At 45.2% G+C, this 22,903-nt stretch overlaps 2 protein-coding genes across 2 annotated transcripts in view; both read right to left on the minus strand.

Annotated features, from left to right (window-relative positions):
• bin1b (bridging integrator 1b) overlaps positions 1-9,348 on the minus strand; it is a 31,881-nt gene extending 22,533 nt beyond the window's left edge. The window contains exon 1 of the mRNA XM_071535578.1: positions 9,268-9,348. Coding sequence (XP_071391679.1) covers positions 9,268-9,348 — 81 coding nt within the window. The remainder of the gene's footprint in view (positions 1-9,267) is intronic.
• A 1,653-nt stretch (positions 9,349-11,001) lies between these two features.
• On the minus strand, positions 11,002-21,973 carry LOC139657667 (indian hedgehog B protein-like). The gene is made up of 3 exons (XM_071535574.1): positions 21,674-21,973; positions 16,453-16,714; positions 11,002-11,699 (listed from the first exon to the last, which is right to left on the minus strand). Exons 1-3 carry the CDS (start codon positions 21,971-21,973, stop codon positions 11,002-11,004), a joined length of 1,260 nt encoding a protein of 419 aa, XP_071391675.1.
• Positions 21,974-22,903: the final 930 nt, after the last annotated feature.

Consider the following 22,903-nt stretch of genomic DNA (forward strand, 5'->3'; position numbering starts at 1 on the left):
TTTCAATTTGTCCAATGGCTACTGAAAGGGTTTTCTTATGCCCAAGAGATTGGAAAATGTTCTAAACCAGCGGTTCTCAACGTGGGGTCCGGGGACCACCAGGGGTCCTTGAGGGCGTTACAGGGGGTCCCCAGCAAACTGATGAATTATTAAACTTCACCATTATTTCATTTACAAGAAGTTAACACAGTTAGAGAATGTAGAAGAATGACTATTTTGATCATAATTCCACTGTTATCTCTCTACCTACAGTACAGATAGTCATGGAATTTTGGAAAATCATATCTAACAATAAAAATATTCTCAGATTTGGGGTTTGAGAGACAAAATCTCATCAAATGGGGGTCCATGGCTCTAATGTGGACTAAATTAAGGTCCTTGATATGAAAAAGGTTGAGAATCACTGTTCTAAACCCACAGAGGGGTTTAGAACGTGTAGAAAATACAAATGTCAAAACAAAAATGTGAAAATGGGGCATGTGAAAAGAAATTGGAGTTATGAGGTTTTGGCATGACAACAACAATATGAAACTGATGACAAAAGAGAGTCCAGATGGGGCTGGATATTAAAATATGACATTTATCGGTAGGCTACAACACCTATTTTTATTATTGATCTTATTTAAAGCACTGAAAGGCATCAAAACACTTCAAATTCTTGGATTTTTACAGTGAGGATTTTCTTTTTCTTCTCTTTTATGGATAATTTTTATTGCGGAAATCACAATAACTCGACTGATCAGATGGCACTGGTATGGATCGCACATGAAAACTCATTCTATTGCATAATAAAGTGTGCTTCCATTCAACATGAAGAGCTATAAAAACACGAATAGCATAGTTTTAGATCTTGTATTAAATTTGTATCATAGGATTTTGGCACCAACTTCAAGTTGTAATAAATTTGTGTTCCGTATTATGTCTGTCTATACTTTCTATTTAGATCTTTTTGTTTTCAACAGACTTTGTGACAAACCTGCTCACTGAAGACGCTTTACAAATAAATTTCGCTTGACCCGACTTCACTTGAAGGTAAAGGAGGGATTAGAGAAAGAGGAGAAATCAAGACGAGGCTGTTCGTTTAGCCCTGCATGTTGTTGTCGGGCAAGGTCAGCGGCTAATCTGATCAAATGACCGGCTGGAGCGCGGGGAGCAGCCTGCAGCGCCCCGGCCACCTGCCGCCCTAATCCTGGACGCCGTGATGGCTCCCGAAACCACGGCCAACACGGGATCGGGGACTTCCCCGCCGCTGCAACACACACTGCCCCGGGTCAGCGATGACACCCTCGCACCCATATTTTAGCTGGCTGGGTGTCATCCAGTCATTAGAGCCTGTTCCAGTTCCTTCTCTAGATCCTCACTCTTAAAGGAACACAACGAGTTTCTGGGAGATTGGCCTGTTGGTCAACTGTTAGCCTAAGTGATGAGAACATAAACACCAAAATCATCCTGTGTCCTGGTAGATCATTTGTCCCAGTACTCCATGCTAACACTTTAGCATTCACTATGTTGAGTGATAGTAGACTCTATGCTAACACTTTAGCATTCACTAGGTTGAGTGATAGTAGACTCTATGGCATATGCTAACACTTTAGCATACACAGTAGGTTCCATACTAACACTTTAGCATTCACTATGTTGAGTGATAGTAGACTCTATGCTAACACTTTAGCATAAAAGGTAGGTTCCATGCTAACACTTTAGTATTCACTATGTTGAGTGATAGTAGACTCTATGCTAACACTTTAGCATAAAAGGTAGGTTCCATGCTAACACTTTAGCATTCACTATGTTGAGTGATAATAGACTCTACTAACACTTTAGCATACACAGTAGGTTCCATGCTAACACTTTAGCATTCACTATGTTGAGTGATAGTAGACTCTATGCTAACACTTTAGCATACACAGTAGGTTCCATGCTAACACTTTAGCATTCACTATGTTGAGTGATAGTAGACTCTATGCTAACACTTTAGCATACACAGTAGGTTCCATGCTAACACCTTAGCATTCACTATGTTGAGTGATAGTAGACTCTATGCTAACACTTTAGCATACACAGTAGGTTCCATGCTAACACTTTAGCATTCACTATGTTGAGTGATAGTAGACTCTATGCTAACACTTTAGCATACACAGTAGGTTCCATGCTAACACTTTAGCATTCACTATGTTGAGTGATAGTAGTCTCTATGATAACACTTTAGCATACAATATGCTAGGTGATAGAAGCTCCATGCTAACACTTTAAAATACACTATGTTGAGTGATAGTAGACTCTATGCAAACACTTTAACTTACATAATATTGACTGATGCTACCACTTTAGAATGCGCTATGTTGAGTGATAGTAGACTCTATGCTAACACTTTAACTTAGGCTATATAATATTGACTGATGCTACCACTTTAACATTCTCTATGTTGAGTGATAGTAGACTCTATGCTAACACTTTAACTTACATAATATTGACTGATGCTACCACTTTAGAATGCGCTATGTTGAGTGATACGTCCTTTTTTGCCTTATATCAACATCTTGACTAAACCACAACAGCCATTCTTCATGAAATGCTTCAGTGTTTCAGTTCAGTGAGTGGGGCAGCAGGATGGTTTAGAGAGATTGTCCTTCTACCAGAGAAACCAGGTTTATTCTCCCATGTTGGCTAGTAGCCCCTACCCTGCTGAAGTGTCCTTGAGCAAGACACTGGATCCCTACCAGCTCCAGTGGGGCTGTTCTGAGGCTGACCCTGACCTTTGACCTCCCTGTGGAGAGGGGCAACCGGAAAGAGAATTTCCAGCCCAGCCCATAATGAATCTATTTATGAATGAATGTTGTGGGCAACTTTTATCAGTTGCCCAACAGAGAAGAGAGACTCGTAACAGATTTCCCCTGAACAAGATGTCATCCAATCAGCTGAGGGACGTCTCTTCCCGCTACCTGATAGGCCGGCTTCCTGCACACCGAGCCAATGAAAACAGCAGTAAAACTCTTTTCCTCCTCCAGCCCACGAACAGACTGACAGACAGCCGCCATGCCGGGGGGGTCGAGGGGTTGCGACCTTCCCCAGGAATGTCAGAGGGGAGGAAGGGAGGAGGGGGAGGAAGGGGGGAGGGGGGGGGGGGGGCAGACCCAGAAACCCAGAAACCCAATCCATCTCCTCTCTGTCTTTAATGTTCAGCTCCTCACAGTACGAGACGCCTGTTAAAGTATATTCAAAAACACTTGAAGATTTTCCTGACAAAATTACATATTTATCATTTTGTGATAAAATCATTGCTGTCAGAAAAATAAATCCAAGTCATTACTGCTGTTTATTGAAGTTAATAGCAAATTGCAGAATAGCAACATTTTAGATGATATACTCAATTGTCACTTAAAGGAGAAATCCACCCTCAGATTCTCTTATACTGTTATATATCATAAATCTGTTCAGTACATTCTAGGAGTTATTTTGTGACGAAGTGTTGTAATTTACAGTTTTGATGAACCCACATTTCCTCAACCTGCCTCGTCTACTTCTACTGCAGTTAGTGATTTCCCACATTTCCCAGAATGCCTTGCTACAACCCTCAGAGAACCAGCCTGGACTTGTTGCATTCAGCTATGGGTTAAACATGTAGGTGGAGAGAGAGATAGTTAGAGCAAGAGAGTTTTTCCAGTACATAAAAAGTGACAGTTGTGCTCCTTACTCAAAACACTCAACCTTGTCTCTCTGCTGCATTGCATTCTGGTCTCTCTCCTGCTCCTGTGGGTGGAGAAACTGGTCTCTCTCCTCTTCTACGATGGATTTCTCCCTGTGTGATTGTTGAACGTATCTCGGTGCAAAATGGCGGCTCTAGAAAGAAGCCCTCGCTCTTTGATTCTGAGGGACTGACACCAAAACCTGACGTTTACCGCTGAGGTTTTACATCCTGAAACATTTTCTCATATCAAACTCCATTGGAGCTGCTGGAAATATGTGGACATGATGTCACCTCGTCTACGATTGGCCAGTTATCCACCAAGAAGAAAAATACAACAAACTACTAAATAGCCCCATAGCAAAGCACATTGCTTGTAGATGTTTTGTTTTAACAGTGTTTAAGTGATTTTGGGTGGAGACACACTCATATACACACACACACACACACACACACACACACACACACACACACACACATCTGTTTCCAGGTTTCCAGCTCTATCAGTGTCCACTACATTCCACTTTAAGCAGGATCAGCACAGACACACAGGAGCTTCAGGAGATGGGAGAGATTTCTGTGGAGCCAGACAGGTTTACTGTCTGCAGCGAGTGAGTGTGTGTGTGTGTGTGTGTGTGTGTGTGTGTGTGTGTGTGTGTATGTGTGTGAGTGTGTGTGTTGTCACTCAGCGATATTTCTTAGAAAACACAGCTAGCTGTAGAAACTTGTGTGTCTGTGTGTGTGTGCAGTCCATCAGTGCATTTCACAGAAGATACAGTGAGCTGAATCTAACTCAGTGTGTGTGTGTGTGTGTGTGTGTGTGTGTGTGTGTGTGTGTGTGTGTGCGCTACAGCTTTCTGTGAAACAGGCCGTAGCTGTCCGCTGCCCACCGGTGTTCAATTTCACCCCCAAAATACACCCAGAGGCTCGACTGGGCTGCCAACACACACACACACACACACACACACACACACACACACACACACATAACCCAAGCCCACCAATCCACCTTTCATATGAGACACACACACACACACACACACACACACAGGCGGGGTTGTGGGGTATTAAGGGTGATGAGGAAGAGGCCCTGGAGTCTATAGATAGCTATCACCCCCCAACCCCCCCTCCACCCCAGCAGTGAGGCATGCTGGGAGGAGTGGGGGGGGAGGGACAGGTGTGCAGGCCAAGCAGGGCAAGTCAGAGGCTGAAGGGACACAAGAACACATAAGAGAGTAAAACAGAATGGAAATGAGATGGATAGGTTTGTGTGTGTGTGGGTGTGTGTGGGGGGGAGGTGTTAACTATGGACAATCTTAGATTTTTTTCATTATGTATAGATGGCAGTATTAGAATATCATTGTTGCCATGTGAAAACCTTGTATCTAATTATGGTGATTTTCATGTTTTAACCTCACTTGAAGGTTTACATGCTCCTCTATGGGCTGAAAGAATTCTGTAACCACTGAGTTCATGAAACCTTTTAAAAATCATTTATATAAACTCATGAATGCAACGTGATCAAGCAAAACACAATGTTTTTTTTTTCCTGTTCCTGAAAAGTTGACAGTTGAGTTGGAATTTAGTAGTTTTAGCCATTGCTCCATGTAACCCAGAGTGTGTGATACAACCACAGGCTGATACTAACTGTAAATGTTCAATATGACTTTGTATCAAAGATGTATCTGAGCTGGAAAAGTTGGGTAAACTCAACTTAAAGTGAAGTAGAGTCGCATCTGCTAAATACCTAGGATGTAAAATCTTACATCTTACAAACGTAAACTTCATTAATATGCTAATTCATGTGTGACATCATCGGGTACCTTTCCCCTGAGGCACCATGTGCATAAAACTATAATGAAGTCATGGAACTGAAAGGCAGTTTGGGTAAAAGTAGCATTTGTGACGTCTAGAAACTTTTGCTGGAAAGGAGCTGGCAGCGCTGCAAGGGGCCGGGATGGGGCTGGAGGGTGTGTGTGTGTGTGTGTGTGTGTGTGTGTGTGTGTGTGTGTTGGCAGGGGTGGGGTGGGGTGTCAGTGTCAGTGGGCAGAGACCTTTGGGTGCTGGGAGGGGAGAGGTTAGTGTCATGGGGTCCTGCCTCTTTGACTCCCAGTGCCACGCTGCGCCTTTGACCGGCTTCAAAAGGGCAAACCCCCCCCCCCCCCCCCGCTCTGCCCCCCCCTTCACCACACAACCAACCAGACTCATCCGGATTCCACCCGGCGGGGAGTAATTCTCCCAGCATGCTCTGCGGCACAGCTGACCGGTTTCGCGAAGCGGTGGGAGCTGGTTGTAGCCTCGGCGGGTGCCGGGTGACATTACATCACTATGACAACCACGGCGGCGCCGGGCGAGGCTCGGTGAATTCTTCCGTCAGCTGGCCGGACTCTAATCCTAAAGCCATCGAAGACTGGAGCGATGATTTAAACAACAAACTCTGCAGAGAAAGTGACTGATCCTAATCCTGTCCATCAAAAAGGAGCAAAAATTTTAACTCTTATTTTCAACTCTACAGAGCAACAAACAAGTCTCATCCATCTCAAAACAAGTTCTGAGAATTAAGAGTCTGGCAGCATTTGTCTCCAGTAAATTGTTCTTTCATTACATGGCTCTGATTTTGCAAGATGGCGGCAGGGTGGGCTAGTGATTAAAGACCATCCAGTAAACCTTAAAGGTCACAGGTTTGATCCCTGAAACAGCCAATATGTCTGTCAACAGCCATGTGTCCTTTTGAAAGCTGCATGTAAAAATACATCTGTCTTATTTATCTGCCTCAATCAGAAGGTTGGACTGCAACAGAGAAGAGCGTCCCGGCAACACCGAGACGGCAGATTCAGATTCTCCCCGTCTGCTCAAAGCAACACTCCGTCCAGAGAAAGGATTTCTGGGTACTGAAGTTTTAAGAACTTTTCAAACAGTTACCTCCCGCTGCCATCATCGTGTGAAGTCGCCTCACGCAGCAAAACCGAAACCTCTTAACCCGCTTACTCACGGTGAGTCAGCCTGGAGAGGTTGCGTGAGCTAAAAGCCTAAAAATGTGAACGCAGGATCAGGTGAGGCCGGGGCCAGCAGACAGACAGCTGGGGCCGACACTCCTCCAGGGAAAGAGGAGACTCTGACCTTCCAGATGCAAAGCAAGAGTGTATTATATTCTGTGTAACATTTATTTATTTATCAGCTTTTCTAAACCAACTCAAGCCGTCAATTTTCTCAGGATAAAAGTCCAAAAAAGTCCAAACCGTTTAATGCCTTAAAATGAATACAAATACTAAGTACAGTACTGATAGGTGTCATTTTTCAACACCCATCACTAGTCGTAACTGAGCGGTGTTACGCATCCAGAACCTGGGAACCGACTCAGAAAGTTCCGGAGAGACTTGGCACATCCTGGAGACACATGCCATGTAAAGTTCCAGTAAACTTTCCATAACTAAGTACTTCTATAACCTACAATTTTACTCTTCTTTACTGTTGTTTTCAGCTCAGAAAAGTTCTAAATTCTGGTTTCTAGTCCAGTTGAGCTGAAAACCACCATTGAATGCAATGAATGTGTGAAACTAATGGGAAAATACATACATTTTACAATTTGTTCCTGTAAAGTGACCTATTTGTAAAATTCCCAGAGAATTTATCAAATTCCCCTCTCTGGATACACATCCACAAATCCAATGATATTCCAGAAACTCCAGTGGGAATCCTATGTAACTCGCCCCCTCTCTCACTCTCTCTCTCTCCTATCTTTCCAGTTACTCTCCACTGAATAAAAAACAAAACTATCTACCAAGCAGGAACGCCTAACATTATGTTTTTTTTAAGAGAAAATTTTTGAGTGAAAGAATAATAACCCAAGATCTAGGACTTGACTGTTAAAGTCACACAATCTGACTAGCTTTACTATGAATTAAAGAGTGAGCTGCTGCTAAACAAGCTCTGATATTAAGACATAAGGAACGTGGGACATGAGTAGTATTTCATTCAGCAGAGACATGGCTGCTGATCTGAGGCCAGCTGCTATTTAAAGTTCATTCAAGTGCTTTTGCGATGATCGATTGAGCTTGGCAGGCTGGAACAGAAGCAGGAAAGGCTGAAGCAAAGACTCAAACTAACTGGAGAGTCTTTAAATTCAACATCATCTGATAAATGTTGGAGGGGAGCTTCACACTGAATTGTTTCTCTTTGGCTGGATCTGAATTTCAAAAGAAGAAAACCAAGATAGCTGCAAGTTAAAGCACATGATATCCTAAAAATCTCCATCTTAACAAGACATTTAGTCTATTATTGAGTCCTAAAATCGTCATTTTCTTAAAACAAGTGAAAAAATCTGCCAGTGGGGTTTGATAATTTCACTTGTTTCCAATGCAAATCAACTTTTTTCAAGAATTATGTAGAATCAAGTGTCATTTTCTTGACAGCAGTGCAGTGATCTGCCTTATTCTGACTGGTTTCAACAGACTGACACTCACTTCTAGAAAACTCCGGAAACAAGTGAAGCTGCATTGGAGACAAGTGGAGTTATCTCTCCTCACTGCACAATGTTTCTCTTGGTTTAAGAAAAATAAGATTTGAAGGGCAGGGAATATGAGACTGAATGACTTGCAGTGTGCTTCTGAAATTCAATATGATTTGACACTTGTGAGCAGTGAATTAAGCAGGTAAATATGTGCAGCTGCCAGAGGGGATGGACAGATATATGATGAGTCACTATGAGGAGGCCAAGTCACAAGTTTGATTCCTGATGAGTGTAATGTGTCCATCAACAGCCCTGTGTGTCATGTTGAGGTAGAATTCAGCAAAACACTGACTGTCATTTGCTCTGGAGAGTCAAAATGTAAATACAGGCAGTAGAGAAGCTGAGCAGAGGCAACAGTCAAGGAGAAGTAAGAGTGAAACAGAACTCAGACACACAAAACTAAAACAAAACTAAGAGTAACAAGGATGAATAACAGCTATGAACCCAGTCTCTTCTTCTTTTTCCTCATCCAAAACAAACACAAACTGACTGACAGCACTCCTGTTGTAGTGAGCTGATTAGTGAATAAAACCTCCAGGCTTAAGCAACGAGAGTGATTAGCGCAGACAATAATAACCCAGAGAGAGAGAGAGAGAGGGAGAGAGAGAGAGAGAGAGAGAGAGAATACTTTGTACACAAGATGTTGATCAGATTGTTTCATTTGTTTATTCTTTCCCCTATTGGGGTTCCTCGCCTATCCTGTTGCACCTTGCGCAACTACTACGAATGATACTACTAAAAATACACACGCACACACACACACACGCGCACACACACAGAGAGAGAGAGAGAGAGAGAGAGAGAGAGAGAGAGAGAGAGAGAGAGAGAGAGAGAGAGAGAGAGAGAGAGAGAGAGAGAGAGAGAGAGAGAGAGAGAGAGAGAGAAGATCAGAGGTCAGGCTCAGCTACAGAGCAGCACCCACTGATAGAGCTGATAAAACCAGTACAGTGCGGTAAAACCAGTACACGGTACAACCAGTTTACCAGCAGTTGCGCACAAACGGCCCGCCGCTGCGCACCAAGCGGCAGCCCGTCACCCCCCAAACCGCTGAATGAAAACCAGACCACCGTACCTTCTCCTGCGCCCTGGTGAACTTTTTCTGGACGTTGATGGCCAGTTTCCCGGCGGTGACCCCTTTCCCTATCTCGGCCATGTCGCGCGGTGTTAGGGATCCCCAATGCTCTGAATGCGGACCGGTGCAGACCACGGCCAACGGAGAGAGAGAGAGAGAGAGGGAGAGAGAGAGAGAAAGAGGGAGAGAGAGAGAGTGGTCGAAAGGGAGGACGGTAAAGGAGAGCCTCCTCTGGACACCGACGGTGCGTAAAACCCCCCCTGAAGAGAGACTTGGGTCGCTGCGCGTAATTCTAATCCCGATGACAGCTTCTTAAAGGTGCACTGCGTAATTTAATACGCGCCCGAGTTTATCAACAAAACAAAACAACAAAAGCGGGTGGATTTTTCGTGTGAGGCGGGTAGAAAAAGAGCGAGGAGAGACGGTGCGACAATTTCGGATATGTTCCTCTTCTTGGCTTCCACCGTTAATTGACGGAGCCTTGAGCCCGATATGGAGCGATTGGGTTTCCTCTCCAGCCCGTCTCGGCCATCCTCTTAAAGGCGCAGTAATAGCGCCGTTGTTATTATTAGCTGACAACTGTTGAATGCGTGCAACTGGTGTGCTGCTGTCTGGAAACGCTGCTACCGCGCGCACACAGCGGTTTCCACTCAAATGTTAGGGGCTAAATCAGTCTCTCCTGATCCCCCCCCCCCCCCCCACCGGGCCACGCACACACTCATCAGCTGCAGTGCATACAGAGAGAAATAACGGTTATAAGATCAAGTGCATGTGCTTTCATACTGCAGAGCCAGCAGATGTCAGTAAAGGCGCGTTTACGCATGAAGCGGGAGCGCGCAGGTCAAAACGAATCCTCACACACCAAAAGTTCAAAAGGTATTTAGAACAATAGACACCAATACACACATATTCTCTCTCTCTCTCTCTCTCTCTCTCTCTCTCTCTCTCTCACATGCAAATATAGACACATAAATAAAGCAACCCCCGGCTCATTTCCATAGAATTTAATTTCAAAAATAGATCTTTTAATATCTCATCACCCATAATAACCTCATAGACATTTGTAGATTTCTGTAAACAAACAACACATTATCTCAAAAACACTTAAATACACACTATCATTCGTCCTACAAATCTTTATATTCAGCTGCGGAGTATTAAACAGTAATGTTACATAGATCTCGTTGGATGACAAATATTAGGCGTGTCAAAGAAAATTTCAGTTTCTTCAATGAGAATTTTGGCTTTTTTTTTGTTTACAGCTCATGTATCCTGGGAAGCAGCAGCACATCCAACACAACTTTACAACTTTAAAGATGAAAGTGTCACAAAAAGTCATGAAAACTGTCTGTTTTATATTGTAGGAGAGCTCGTCTGTGTCAGTTCACAGCTTTAAATCTCTCTTTAGTCCTGGTTTAAAACGCCCATGAGGGACTCAGGAGGATCCAGACCTTCTCCCACCTCTTAGGCTCTTAGGGAGGAACTCCAGCATCAGAGGCTAGAAGGTCCATCACAGAGCTTGTTTGGTCCTGAACAGCTCTAACAATCCCAGGGGTTTGTGGGTAAATCCCAGTCGCAATGTTAAGGGTTCAATCCCTCATGCTAAGAATGTTTCACACTTTGGATAAGAGCGGTGACTCTTCCTCCCATCATACCCGCTTTACCTTTTTCCTCCTGTCTTTCCTTGTTCTTCTTCTTCTTCCTGTGTCTTGTTACCCATCAGCCCCTCCTGCCTCACCTCCCGGGCGGAGCCACACCCAACGGATGGAAATGTTCTGAATCCAGCAGCAGCCTTCCCAGCCAGTGTAAGAGCCGTGAGTACCAGTGGAGCCCGTTACCGTGGCGCCCGGTGCTGCCGGTCCACCTGTGCATCAGGCGTAGCGGTGCGAAGGCCCAGTGAGCCAGGCTGTGCCTGTTCACCGCCGCGTAGCAGGACGCCACCACCCCGTCCACCACCACTGTCCCGCGCTCGGTGAGGGGAGCGAACGCCCCCCTGCTCTCCCCCACGGTGACCTGGGTGACCCGCGAGAGCCGCCCCTCGCCGCGCCTGCGTCCCGCTTTACCCTCCGCCACCAACACGCACTGTCCCGGCCGGGCGTCGGCGGCGTACACGGTCCTCATGGCGCCCGGGGCCGGCGCCGCCCCCTCTGAGCAGTTCCCCTCCAACACAAACAGCAGGTGGGCGGCGGTGAGCGACAGGCGGGCGCCGGCCTCCGTCCTGACGGTGTAGAACAGCTTCCGGGTCGCGGGGTCCCGGTCCAGGAAGGCCAGGACTTCGCTGAACACCAGCTCCCCGCTGCCGTCGCTCCCCGACGAGGCCAGGACTCGCTCGCCCGGCCGCAGGTCACGGATCGACCTCTGAACCCCGTTCTCCAGGGTGACCAAGGCCTCGCCTGGGAAACAACCGCCGGACTTGGCTGCCACTGAGTGTTCTGAAAGACAGACAGAGAGAGAGAGAGAGAGGGAGAGAGAGAGAGAGAGAGCGAGAGAGACAGACAGACAGACAGAGAGAGAGACAGACATAGACAGAGATAGAGAGAGAGACAGACAGATAGAGAGAGAGACAGACATAGACAGAGATAGAGAGAGAGACAGACAGATAGAGAGAGAGACAGACAAAAGATAAAAAAAGGATGTCAATATTCCTAAAGCGCTTAGGTACATAATAAATCTTTCCAACTCCCTTTGGCTAAATATTTACTTCTTCTTTTTCCTACACTCCACATAAAAGAACAATACCAAGCTGGAAGATAAAAGCTCCTGTTTGCAACCCTGAATAATGAGTCCGCGTGTGTGTGAGAATGTGTGTGTGAGTGTGTGTGTGTGTGTGTGTGAGTGTGTGTGTATGCATGCACATGAGCGTCTAGGTGGGATTTGTGTACGTGACTCTGCGTCCAGGCACTTGAAAGTGACACCTCAGGACTGTCTCAAGTCTATCTGGGAATAAATATTTGGGGAAGGTAGGAAAGCCAAGGCCAGGTGATAAGATAAGTGGCCTGAAGGAGGAAGGAGCAGAGCGGGAAATCAGCCAGCAGGTTAATCATCTGACAACTGAGATTCCTCGGGCGGCGCTCGAACACGTGCTCCATCTCAAAGTACTAAAAATAGTTTTACAGACCTGGATTTGAAAGGAACGCACTCTGTTCTGATGACAAAAGTTAAAATCCTTCTTTTTACATAAGCAATCGGAATCGTTAAAACTGACCGAGGCGTTTCAGCTCGGATGAAACTTCGTCCTCTTTTGGTTTTTAATACTTTTCTGTAGCACCCACTCCAAAGAGCACCCGCTGATTACTGTCTGCTATGGTCAATGGTGACGTTTCTATACTTTTCCAGAATATTCAGACATGGGAACCTCTTCTCATTACAAACAAATTAGACACATTAACCTCAAACTTTTGTTCCCAGCCCAACTCCAACCTGCAAAATGTCTGCTCCACACCCCTGACCAATAAGACCGGTAATTTGTTGAGTCCAATGACCAATTGCTTGCACTGTGGATCTTCTCATTGGGCATGTAGCCAATCAAAACCGACACACACAGTTACCTCAAACCTTTGAAACCTTGCTAGTGTGACTATAGCTCAACTCGCCCTTTTTTATCGGATTAAAGTGTGTTTCTCCTATAGGCTGCTGTTAGTGGAAGGCTTATGAAAGTGTGATGAAGAGATGCAGCAACTCATGAAACGTCTATGTACTCCATGTTGGCTCCAAATCCATCTAGAAACCAATGTACTGTAGACCGTCTATAGCCATATATCGTATAATCCTAATCTCTAATCCTAACCCATATGCTCCATCATATGAAGAGTGCATTTCCAAAACACTGTATATCCATTTTAGAAAATCCATCATTTAGTGTCTCTAAAACACAGAGAATTCAGTACAAAAGTATTTTTCTTGTCAACCAAGGACTTAAATGACCGACCATCCTTTAAAAAGTGATGTAATTTGTTTACATTTTGCGTAAGACTAGGTGTCACTTTTCTCAAATGGTGGATATGTCATTTTGGAACTGTAAATATACCTTTCCTAACAGTTTCCTGGTTTGACCTTGATGATAACGCTCATCTTGTTCACCTCAAATCATTGCTGAAGCTCTTGTGGTCCAAAGGTCTGAGGTTCAGTGAAAAGTGTTTGGTCCATGGTGTGTTTATCCCTGTGTTTCATCTTCTTTTCTCATCTCAGCCCTCAATTTCCCCCCATCTCAGTCCAGTCCTTCGTCTATGTGGGTCCTGGTGGTATGCTGCCCCCTAGTGGTTGTTTCCTCTTGCTTACTACAGTCCAGCGGCCCCCTTTAAGTGCCCTTGAGAAGGATTTGGGGGATTTGTTGGTGGGGATTCGATGGCATGTAACCACCAACACCACCAGCGTGTCAAAACAGCTTAAGGTTTTCCGCAGTTGGTGGGATTTCTCTTCCCAACAACGAGTTCTGGGCCATCGAGACTGTTGCTTTGCCTTGTATTGGGGGATTTCGGGGGGGAAAAAAAAAGTCAAAAATAATGAAAATACCAACTTGACAGGTTGCCCTTCTGATCAAGTCAAGGACTGGGCACTCGCGACCCGATCTGGGAGGGAAGGAGAGAGAAGAAGAAGAAGAAGAAAAAGGAGGGGAAAAGTGGGTGAAGTAGGAAAAAGGAGAGAGAAAGAGGAAGAAAGAAGGGGAAAGAAAGGGAAAATCTCAGTTACCACTCAGTGTAAAATGGAGGGAGTTGGGGGCGGGGCTTACTGATGTTCAGTTCTGATCCATTCTGACAAAGATGTGTGATTTTCAACACATCTGTGTGTCTAGTTTGGGATGGCACATTCATGTTACTTTTCATGATATATGTTGCTAACTACTCATATTCCCACTGCATATGTTGTTATTAACATACATTGTGTTGAAAAGTAATGCAAATATGTGACGTCCCAACCAATTTTCCCCTAAAAGCCGATGGTGTCCAGGCCTGTGCCGCAGCTTTTCGTCCCAACCAAACACTACAGCAGCTGATTTCACTGGTAAAGGCATTTTCAACCAGAAAGCGAGTAATTAATCAGTGAAATCAGCTGCTGTAGTGTTTGGTTGGAATGAAAACTTGTATTTTCCTGCATGGTACATATGAACACCAGCCTTGGAGGGAACATTGTACCAAACCTAGACACTTCAATATGTTGAAAACTACACTATTTGACCTTATTCACATTGTGTTTGAACAGTGGAGTGGAAAACGCCACCTGAAAGAGCGAGTGCAGCCCAGCTATGATCAGACAAACATTTATCTTTTCACAGATTCCTCACTGAAAAACATATTAGAAACGAATGGCTCTCAAGAATCCAGAGGAATGTAGGCTATGTTTCCATTTTAATATATTTGGCCCATTATTGCTAGCTACAGAGTCTAGCCTAGGTAGCTAGCTGGTAGCTAACTAGCTAGTAAGCTAGCTAACTTCCCTGCTAAATTCAAGTAGTTGTTGTGGTTGCTGTTCCCAAGAGTACTAGCTAATTTGATAACTGTTAGGTCTATCTAAAGTCCTCACTTATGTGTTGAAGTAACGCTTATTTTTTTATGCTAATCTTCCAAATAGAGGTTCCCAACCCAAGTTCAAAATGGCCGCTGTGTGAATAAGGTCAGTAGGCTATTTTATCACCAAAGAAAGACTGATCAAAATTTGCTCATTGAGCTCTTTCTAAATCAGTTGACATGTGGCTGTGTAAAGTAGCGCTAAGCTTGCTTCTGTGTGAGGAAAGCAAGAGAGTCCTAAAGCCACACTCAGCTCACAGCAGCAAAACCCTACATATGAACGCAGATGCAGAACATCATGTCAGTAACACATGGGACCGGCCCGGTCCGACAAGGGGAACAGGGGGTGAATGGCAGATGAGAGAGATGAAGGGGAAGGCGTAAGAGCTAGCAAGCGCTCACACACTCGGATTCAAGCAAGAAGAGTTAAGGGTTCAGAGAGAGAAACCAGGGGACAGAGGAGTGAAACTGAAATGTTAGGGACACAGTTAGGGAAAGGCAGGAAGCAGTCGCCGCCCAAAGCTGCTGACGAATTCCTCCTGGTTGTGAACATGGAACAGAAAAATGTGTCTTTGTGTTTGTGGTCGAAGAGTCTTTGGTTTTTTGTACAGTATGAATTCAATGTTCTCCTGTGTGTCAGGCCATTTACAGTGGAGGTTAAAGGGGCAATGCACCGAAAAAATACAGCTGATTTATTATGACCAGAATGTCACTTATATCCCAAAAGTGTGAAAAGTCTTGCAGGAATTCATTTGGTTTTTGAGCTATTGTGTCATCTGAAGGACACTTAATCCATACAGTGTTAAATATACAGATTAAATGTCAGCTCAGTAAAATGCTTCACTGATGGACTGGTTGGAAAATGTGGTTTTCAAATTTATACGTTATTTTATATACTTAGCAGAGTGACAAGACGTTTTTAGGGGGTTTTATTCAAAGGGGATTATATTATTATTATTATATATATCTTTTAAACTAAGAACCGTTGTGAAAATCTCTTGTGGAGAATCAATTATAGCAGAAGTTGGGGTAAACTAGAGGTCGGGTGTATTTATGAGTGAATGAAGGAAGGCCGGGTGAGGTTTTTTTTTCTGCGTTAGTGGCAGTTAATGGAAAACAAAACACCCATGCACCGCACTCTCACTAGAACCCGTGTTCACTGTTTCTCCTCCAAACCCCTCCCCTCCCCTCCTCTCCTCTCCGCTAGTACTGTAAGTCTGTCCTCAAATCCTCATTTCTCTTTCTTTCCTTTTCAAATTCCTCTCAAGACACAGAAAAAAACCCCAAAGCTTTAGAAACAGATTAACCTCTAAACTTTCTCTTATATGTTTTGAGATCGAGGAGGTGAGGAGAGAAGATGCGAGAAAGCGGGGGTTTCTCAGTGATACTGTGAAATATTGCAGATACAGGTTCCTTTCTCTCTACAAACCTTCATTTTCAGCACTTAAAACATGTTCCAAATAATTGTGGGTGGAGGGAATGAGATGCTAATGCTCAAGATTTGCTTAGTTTGAATATAATGAAAGCTTGCAGTCCAGGGCTTCTGCACAGCACTTGAATACGTTGCTTTGGAAACTGTCCGAAACACCTTTCCCTTAACTTCTTGCGATTTGGAAATTGCATGACTCAAAACTGCAATTTCAATACTTCCTACATGTATTGTGCGGCTCCAGTCTCTCACCTGACTTGACGCTGCAGTGGACGTGGGCCTTGGACTCGTAGTAGACCCAGTCGAAGCCGGCCTCCACCGCCAGACGGGCCAGCATGGCGTACTTGTTCCTGTCCCGGTCCGACGTGGTGATGTCCACCGCCCGGCCCTCGTAGTGCAGCGACTCCTCCGAGTGGTGGCCGTCCTCGTCCCAGCCCTCCGTGACCCGCAGCCGGACCCCGGGCCACAGGTTCATGACCGAGATGGCCAGCGAGTTCAGCTTGTCTTTGCAGCGCTGCGGCGGAGGAGACAGAGACGGGAGACAAGAGAAAACACAGTTGAACACAAGCAGTGAAAACACCTTGAAACATGGGCCTTTTCAAATGTTTCATCTTTTTTAAAGCTCTTGAACATGGGTCAGAAAATCCAGAGAAGAGGTGATGAAGGTCATGGGTCAGAAAATCCAGAGGTGATGAAATTGTTCTTAGACTATATGCTGGTTTTCATCAAGAGCAGTCATCGAAAATTAGCGCTAATGTTGTGTTTGTGTCATGTCGGATTTACCGTAAATACGAGCTGCTGACTGGGAAAAAGACACTAATACAATCAGCTCTACTTACAAAATGCGAGCGATATCTGCTGCAGTTTGTATATTCATCAATGAATTTAAAATCCCCTCCCTATAATATTCAAGGCAGGTTTCTCTGTAGGCTCTCACCTAGTAGATAGCATAAGGGAAAACTACATCAAATCCTGTGTATTGGTAAACTCCTCATCTTCCCTTGCAGGCTGGGAACTTTTCAAGAAACACACTTCATCACTTTGTCCACGCTGCATCTTTTCTCCTCTGCTCACTAGGGTTAGATCAACATATCAGTTTGCTGATATATTAGGCCGATATTGGTCTATCAATAAAAAAACAGATATCGGCCAGTCAGCTTTGCCCACTGCTAACCCTGAAAGAATGTCAGACTGGGTTTCAATGGAGAGTTTTTAGTGTCCCATAATGGTCTAAATGCGGTTTCAGAGGTTTTTCCACCCTGACAAGACAAGAATTCAATTGTGAAACATTTTTTGTATTTTGGGGGATTTTTGGGGTAAGTGTTTGGTGTGAAAATGGTCAAGATTATATATATACAGTATACATAGAATATTGGCACAAAATATCGGCAGCTTTAATCCAAAAATACTGCCATTGAAAAGGATTCCCATATCAGTCGAACCCAACTACTCACCACAGTTGCTCTCAAAAAATGCTCCTTTTATCTCTTTTCTGAGCACTTACTTCTCTCACAGTATCATTGGTCAAAGCAGTATTGTCACATCACTTCAGCCCAGACCTTAAATTGCACTTCTTACTATTTGTTTGAAACTGTGGATTTAGGAATTTGAGCCTATCCTACTGCTGCAGGTCGCTCTGGATAAGAGTTTCAGCTAAATGCCTAAAATATAAAATGTAAAGCCTAAACACAGCCAGCGATCTCAGGTCAGTGACTTGATAAATACAGGCCCAGGTCCTTTACAAAGACCCATTCTGCCTGCTGGACGGTGCACCCATCCACTTCACCAAACCCCCCGGTACCCCCCCCCCTCCTCTCCCCCCTTGTCTGTGGCTTCAGCCTTCCCACAATGCACCCCTGCTGTCCCGGCTACCCCGAATGTTTGCTCTCTGTGGTGAGCGAAGGGAGCCGTGAGGCTATGTTAAGGATGGATGGAGGGGTGGATGGAGGGGGTGAGGTTATAGGGTGGTTGGGTTTGGGGGTGGGAGGGGGGTGCTATATGAACAAGAGGTCCTAAGCGTCCCTCCAAACCTGGGGTCTGGTGAGGGTGAGCAAACAGAGGGTGAGAGGGCCCATTGAGGCCCTGAGGACGCCCCCTTCGCCTCGCTCAACTCGCTCTTTCTCTCGCTCGCTCAAATAAATTCACCCGTCTGCCCCGTTTATCCGAGTGACACCCAGTCTTCATTGTCCCGTTAGTGGAGGAGGAGGAGGGGAGGGGCTGTGTGTGTCCATTCGTCCGTTGGTCCGTCAAACGGGACGTCTCAGGTGATCTGGTTGTGACGAAACTTGGAGGGATGACGCGTTTGGGGTTCTGGTGTTTAGAAAATTTACACTAATTGGCCTGAAGGGGGCGCTACCAATAAAATCAAAATATTTAACTCTGACGTCTAAACACGACTGGTCCGAATTTTACGAAACTTGTTGTTGCCGCTGTTTTCTGCCGTTTTTTTTACGCAATCATGTCATCTTTTGTGAGCAAACTGCTTAGAAAAATTACATTAATTGGTCTGATGGGGGCGCTATAATTAAATTAAATTAAACCTTTAAAAGGCCATAACTCCTTCACTGTAAGTCTGATTGAGATGAAACTTGCCACTCACATCCAGCTATTCTTACACTGAATTACACTGATTGGCCTGGGAACGCTATAATTAAAGGTCAAAATTAAAACTTTGAAAGGCCAAAACTGCTACACCAGTGCTCAGATTTTGATGAAGCATGGAGGGATGATGCATCTTGTTTCTGATTGGCCCAAGGAGTGCCTGCATCATTCGTAGGGGACACGTTTACCTGTTTTAATGGGTGACATCTCAGCTACTGACACTGCCATGAACCCGAGTCAAATCTCACTCAGTAAATGAAATGAAAAAGTGGAAAATCCAGTCACTTGAGACTTGTTAAATCATGTTAGTGGGACATTTGTCATGTTGTTAAGGGACCAGACTGTTCTCCTTCAGGCTGCCGCTGCCTCTGAAAGCCTTTCTTAGTGATGCAGCATCTTATGAATCTCAGTCTATTAAGAGTGAAAACGGCGGAATTAAAACCTATAAATGTCTTTTTCCATGTCGGCTCTCCGGCCTGTGATAAGAATAGCTCCTGGCTCAGCGGCCATAGATGCCTTTTCACAGTGTAGTGTGGATTTTAACGTCTTATTTTTTTTCTTCTCTGCGGTCAGAGCAACGAGCTGGAGTTCATAAATCAGACGATGGATTTTGTTGGTTTTCCTTTCAAGGTATACAGATCGACGGGGGTTTCTGTAGGAGCGGTTTTAGCACTAAACCACGGGCTGCACAAACATTGGACGCATAGGCTGACAACATGCGCCTATGCACACCTATGCACTGCAAAAAATATCCATCTGAACGGGTCATTTAGTCCTGTGTGGAGTCTCACATCTTGTTTTACGTGAAATAAAGTGAAAAAAGAGGACACACGGGTGAGATAATCCCATTTACTCTCAATGCAAACCAATTTATTCCACGGATTTTCTTGGATTAGGTGAATTTATCTTTCTACGAGAAGAGTGATCTGCTTTATTTCTGCCTTGTTTTAAGATCCTGTCACATGTTTGCAGTACATTCCTGAAACACGTGAAACTGCATAGGAAATAAGTGGAATTACCTCACCGCATTTGAATTGTTTTCCACGTGCTTTGAGAAAAATAAGATTTGAAAACCCAAAACTAGACTAAATAACTCGTTAAGATAGACACTTTTTGCAGTGTGGCTTTGCCCCTGAACAGTCGCGTCTGTATGCGTGGAGCGCCCAGGAAAAAGTCGCCACTACTGGATAAAAAATAAAAAGAAATCTGTATAATTAAGGCTTCAACACAAGTGAAGTGGACTATTTTTGCACATGTGCGCTGCAAAAACAAACAAAAAAGTAACACGAAATAGTAAAAGACAAACAGGAGGCTGTCTCCTGCGGCTTGGAGCCCATAAATTGTGTGCAGGTCGGCGTTGACGCGCAGCGCCGGGGTGCGCGCTGCAAAAAATGTCCGTCTTGATGAGCCGTTTGATCTCATATTCAGTCTTAGAAACTAATTTTAATGGAAACAAACGAGAATTTCTGTCTGTTTCGTGAAATTATCCCCTTTGTTTCCAATACAGTTGAATTTGTTGCAGGGATTTGGGGGGGAAAAGAGCCAATATCCTAAAATAAAGCAATCAGTGTTTAATGTCACCAGATTCTGGAAAATAAATCTTGAAAAAAGTTGATTTGCACTGGAAAGAAGTGAAACTATCCCATCCCATTTTGCAGATTTTTCATCTTTTTTTTTGAGAAGGATATATCTGCAAGATTTCACACTTAACCCCAGCTGAAGCGACTTGTCCGGACGGATATTTCTTGCAGTGCGCGCAGCGAGGTGACAGCTCCAGACGGGAGTGCGCACTTTCATTCACCACGTGGGTCTGTGGACATAAACGCTGCTGCTTTTGAGAGGAAGCCCGCGGTCACAAGAGCCAGATATAAATACTTTATTCCTGGGGAAATTGGGAGTCAAATAAATTCCACTGCGAGCCACATCAATGACGGCGTCGTAAAAATTTCTGACAGTCCAAAAGGCGACTGTTAACTCTGGCCAGTCGGGCTAAAAACGAAACGGTAAACATCGCTACACGCTTGACCCAGGCTCTAACCAAATACGACTATTGGCTGTTTTTCCACCAAAAAATGATGTAAAACAGAGGACATAGTGTTTTAATTAAGAGCGACCGCTTTTCCATACATTTTTAGACGGGGTTGCCCTCTTTTACGCACGAGCTGCCCACAGTGAACTCTGGATCTGAGGCGCCAGTCTCAAGAAAGCAGATTCTGATTCAAACTGTGAACCTACACGACTCATCTAAACTGCAGTAATAACTCGGCGTCAATAACAACAGCTGGGTCTTTGGAATTGACCTGAGAACGAGTTGTGCAAATAGGCAGCTTCTGTAATCAGTGTTTCCCAGTGCAGCACGAGCACTGCAAAAAAATATCCATCTGAAAAGGTCATTTATGATGTGAAGTCTTAAAATCTTACGTGTTCTTAAAGCGAGTGAAAGTCTGACAAAAGGAGGGAGATTATTCCACTGGTTTCCAATCAAGTGACTTTTTCTTTACTTCTCATTCTTTACTACTCGTTCTGCCTGGTTTTAAGATATCGAGACTTGTTTCTTGGAAATCCCTTACATAAAGTGAAGCTGGATTAAAAACAAGTGGAATTACTTCACTTCATTGGCAGAATGTTTCACTTGATTTGAGAAATATCCAATTTAAAGACTGGATTTGAGTCTAAATGGCTTGTTAAGACGGGCATTTTTTTGCAGTGAGGAAACTAAAGTCAACAACAAATGCGGAAAAGATAACAGTGTCCACGCGTTTAAAGACTGGGCAAAGTGCACAAAGTCATGTACCGAACTACCCCGCTTATAAGCAGATTTCAGCGGTTGAGGAACCGGGCTAAACGGCACTTCGGCAGCCGGGTCGGTTACCTGCGTCATCATGCGGTCTGCACCTGTGTTCTCCTCATCTTTGAAGATGATGTCGGGGTTGTAGTTCGGGGTGAGCTCCTTGAAGCGCTCAGAGTTCCGCGTTATTTTCCCTTCGTATCTCCCGCTGGCCCCTAAAGTCTTCTCGGCAACGTTGGGGCTGAACTGCTTGTAGGCGAGCGGCGCGAGCTTCCTCGGTGACCGCCTCTTGCCATAGCCTCTACCCGGTCCGCAGCCCTCACTGACCGGCGAGAGGAGAAAGGCGCACCCGGCGAGGCACGTCACCAGCGTCGGGAGCAGCATTCCACCCCGGGGCCGGTGTGCAACCCCCCGGCGGGCGGCCAAAATGTCACCGCTATATTTCTTCTGATGTGTGCCTCCCCCCCTCCCCTCCCCACTCGCTTGTCTTCTCCCTCAAAACTTTAGAGCCACGGGAAGGGAACAGGACTCATCTCCGAGTCCCAAAAAAGTCGCCATTCCCGGCGCGTAAAAGGGGCCGCTGCGCCGCTGGAGACGTGCTGGAAAGATCTCAACCTGTCCGCTCAGTCGCTGACACTCTCCTATCCCAAGTCCACGCGGAGGCAGGGGCATAAATAGGCGAAGTCAGTTTATCTTGGCAGCCAGGTTCAAAGCTGTCTCTCTGTCTAAGCTGTGAGAAACGGGCTACAGACAGACACACAGGCGCACAGTGCGTAGGCTGGCTGCGCCTTTTGGGCACGGCGGTCAAAGGGTGTCCCCGCAGCGGTTTCTGCCTCTCGGGTTTGTTCTCAATGCGTCCCTGTGGCGCAAGGCTGTTGGCAGAAATGGAAATGGAAGAGATCCTACTACAGTACAGATGAGGTGCCGTGGAGGAGAAGAAGACCGCGCCCTGCTGGACCTGCCCTCTGTCCCAGCCTACCGCCACCTCTCCTCCCATCGGGGTGGCACAGGCTCCGCGTCTCCCTTCATCTCTGCCGCTCCGCTCCGCTACTGTAGTTCAGCCAAAAGGAGACAAACAGCGGCCCGCTCGACTGTCCAGCCTGGCGCGCGCTCGCACTGTCCTTTGGACTCTTGTCTTGAAGTCACACGAAGACGCGTAAGCACCAGCGCAGGTGCGCGCCTCAAGACAGGGGTTCCCAAACCTTTTCATGTCAAGGCCCCCGAATAGAGCAGCATTAGATCACAGTCAGCAGAGGGTTTTGTTATTAGATATCACTTCATACAGAATTACATAACAGTCTGCACGGTAGGTGA

This window comes from Centroberyx affinis, unplaced genomic scaffold (assembly GCF_046629955.1).
Source record: "Centroberyx affinis isolate AG114_WGS23_722 - 3 ecotype Tasmania unplaced genomic scaffold, CSIRO-AGI_Caff_v1 ptg002736l_1, whole genome shotgun sequence".
In the NCBI taxonomy this organism is placed as follows: Eukaryota; Metazoa; Chordata; class Actinopteri; order Beryciformes; family Berycidae; genus Centroberyx; species Centroberyx affinis.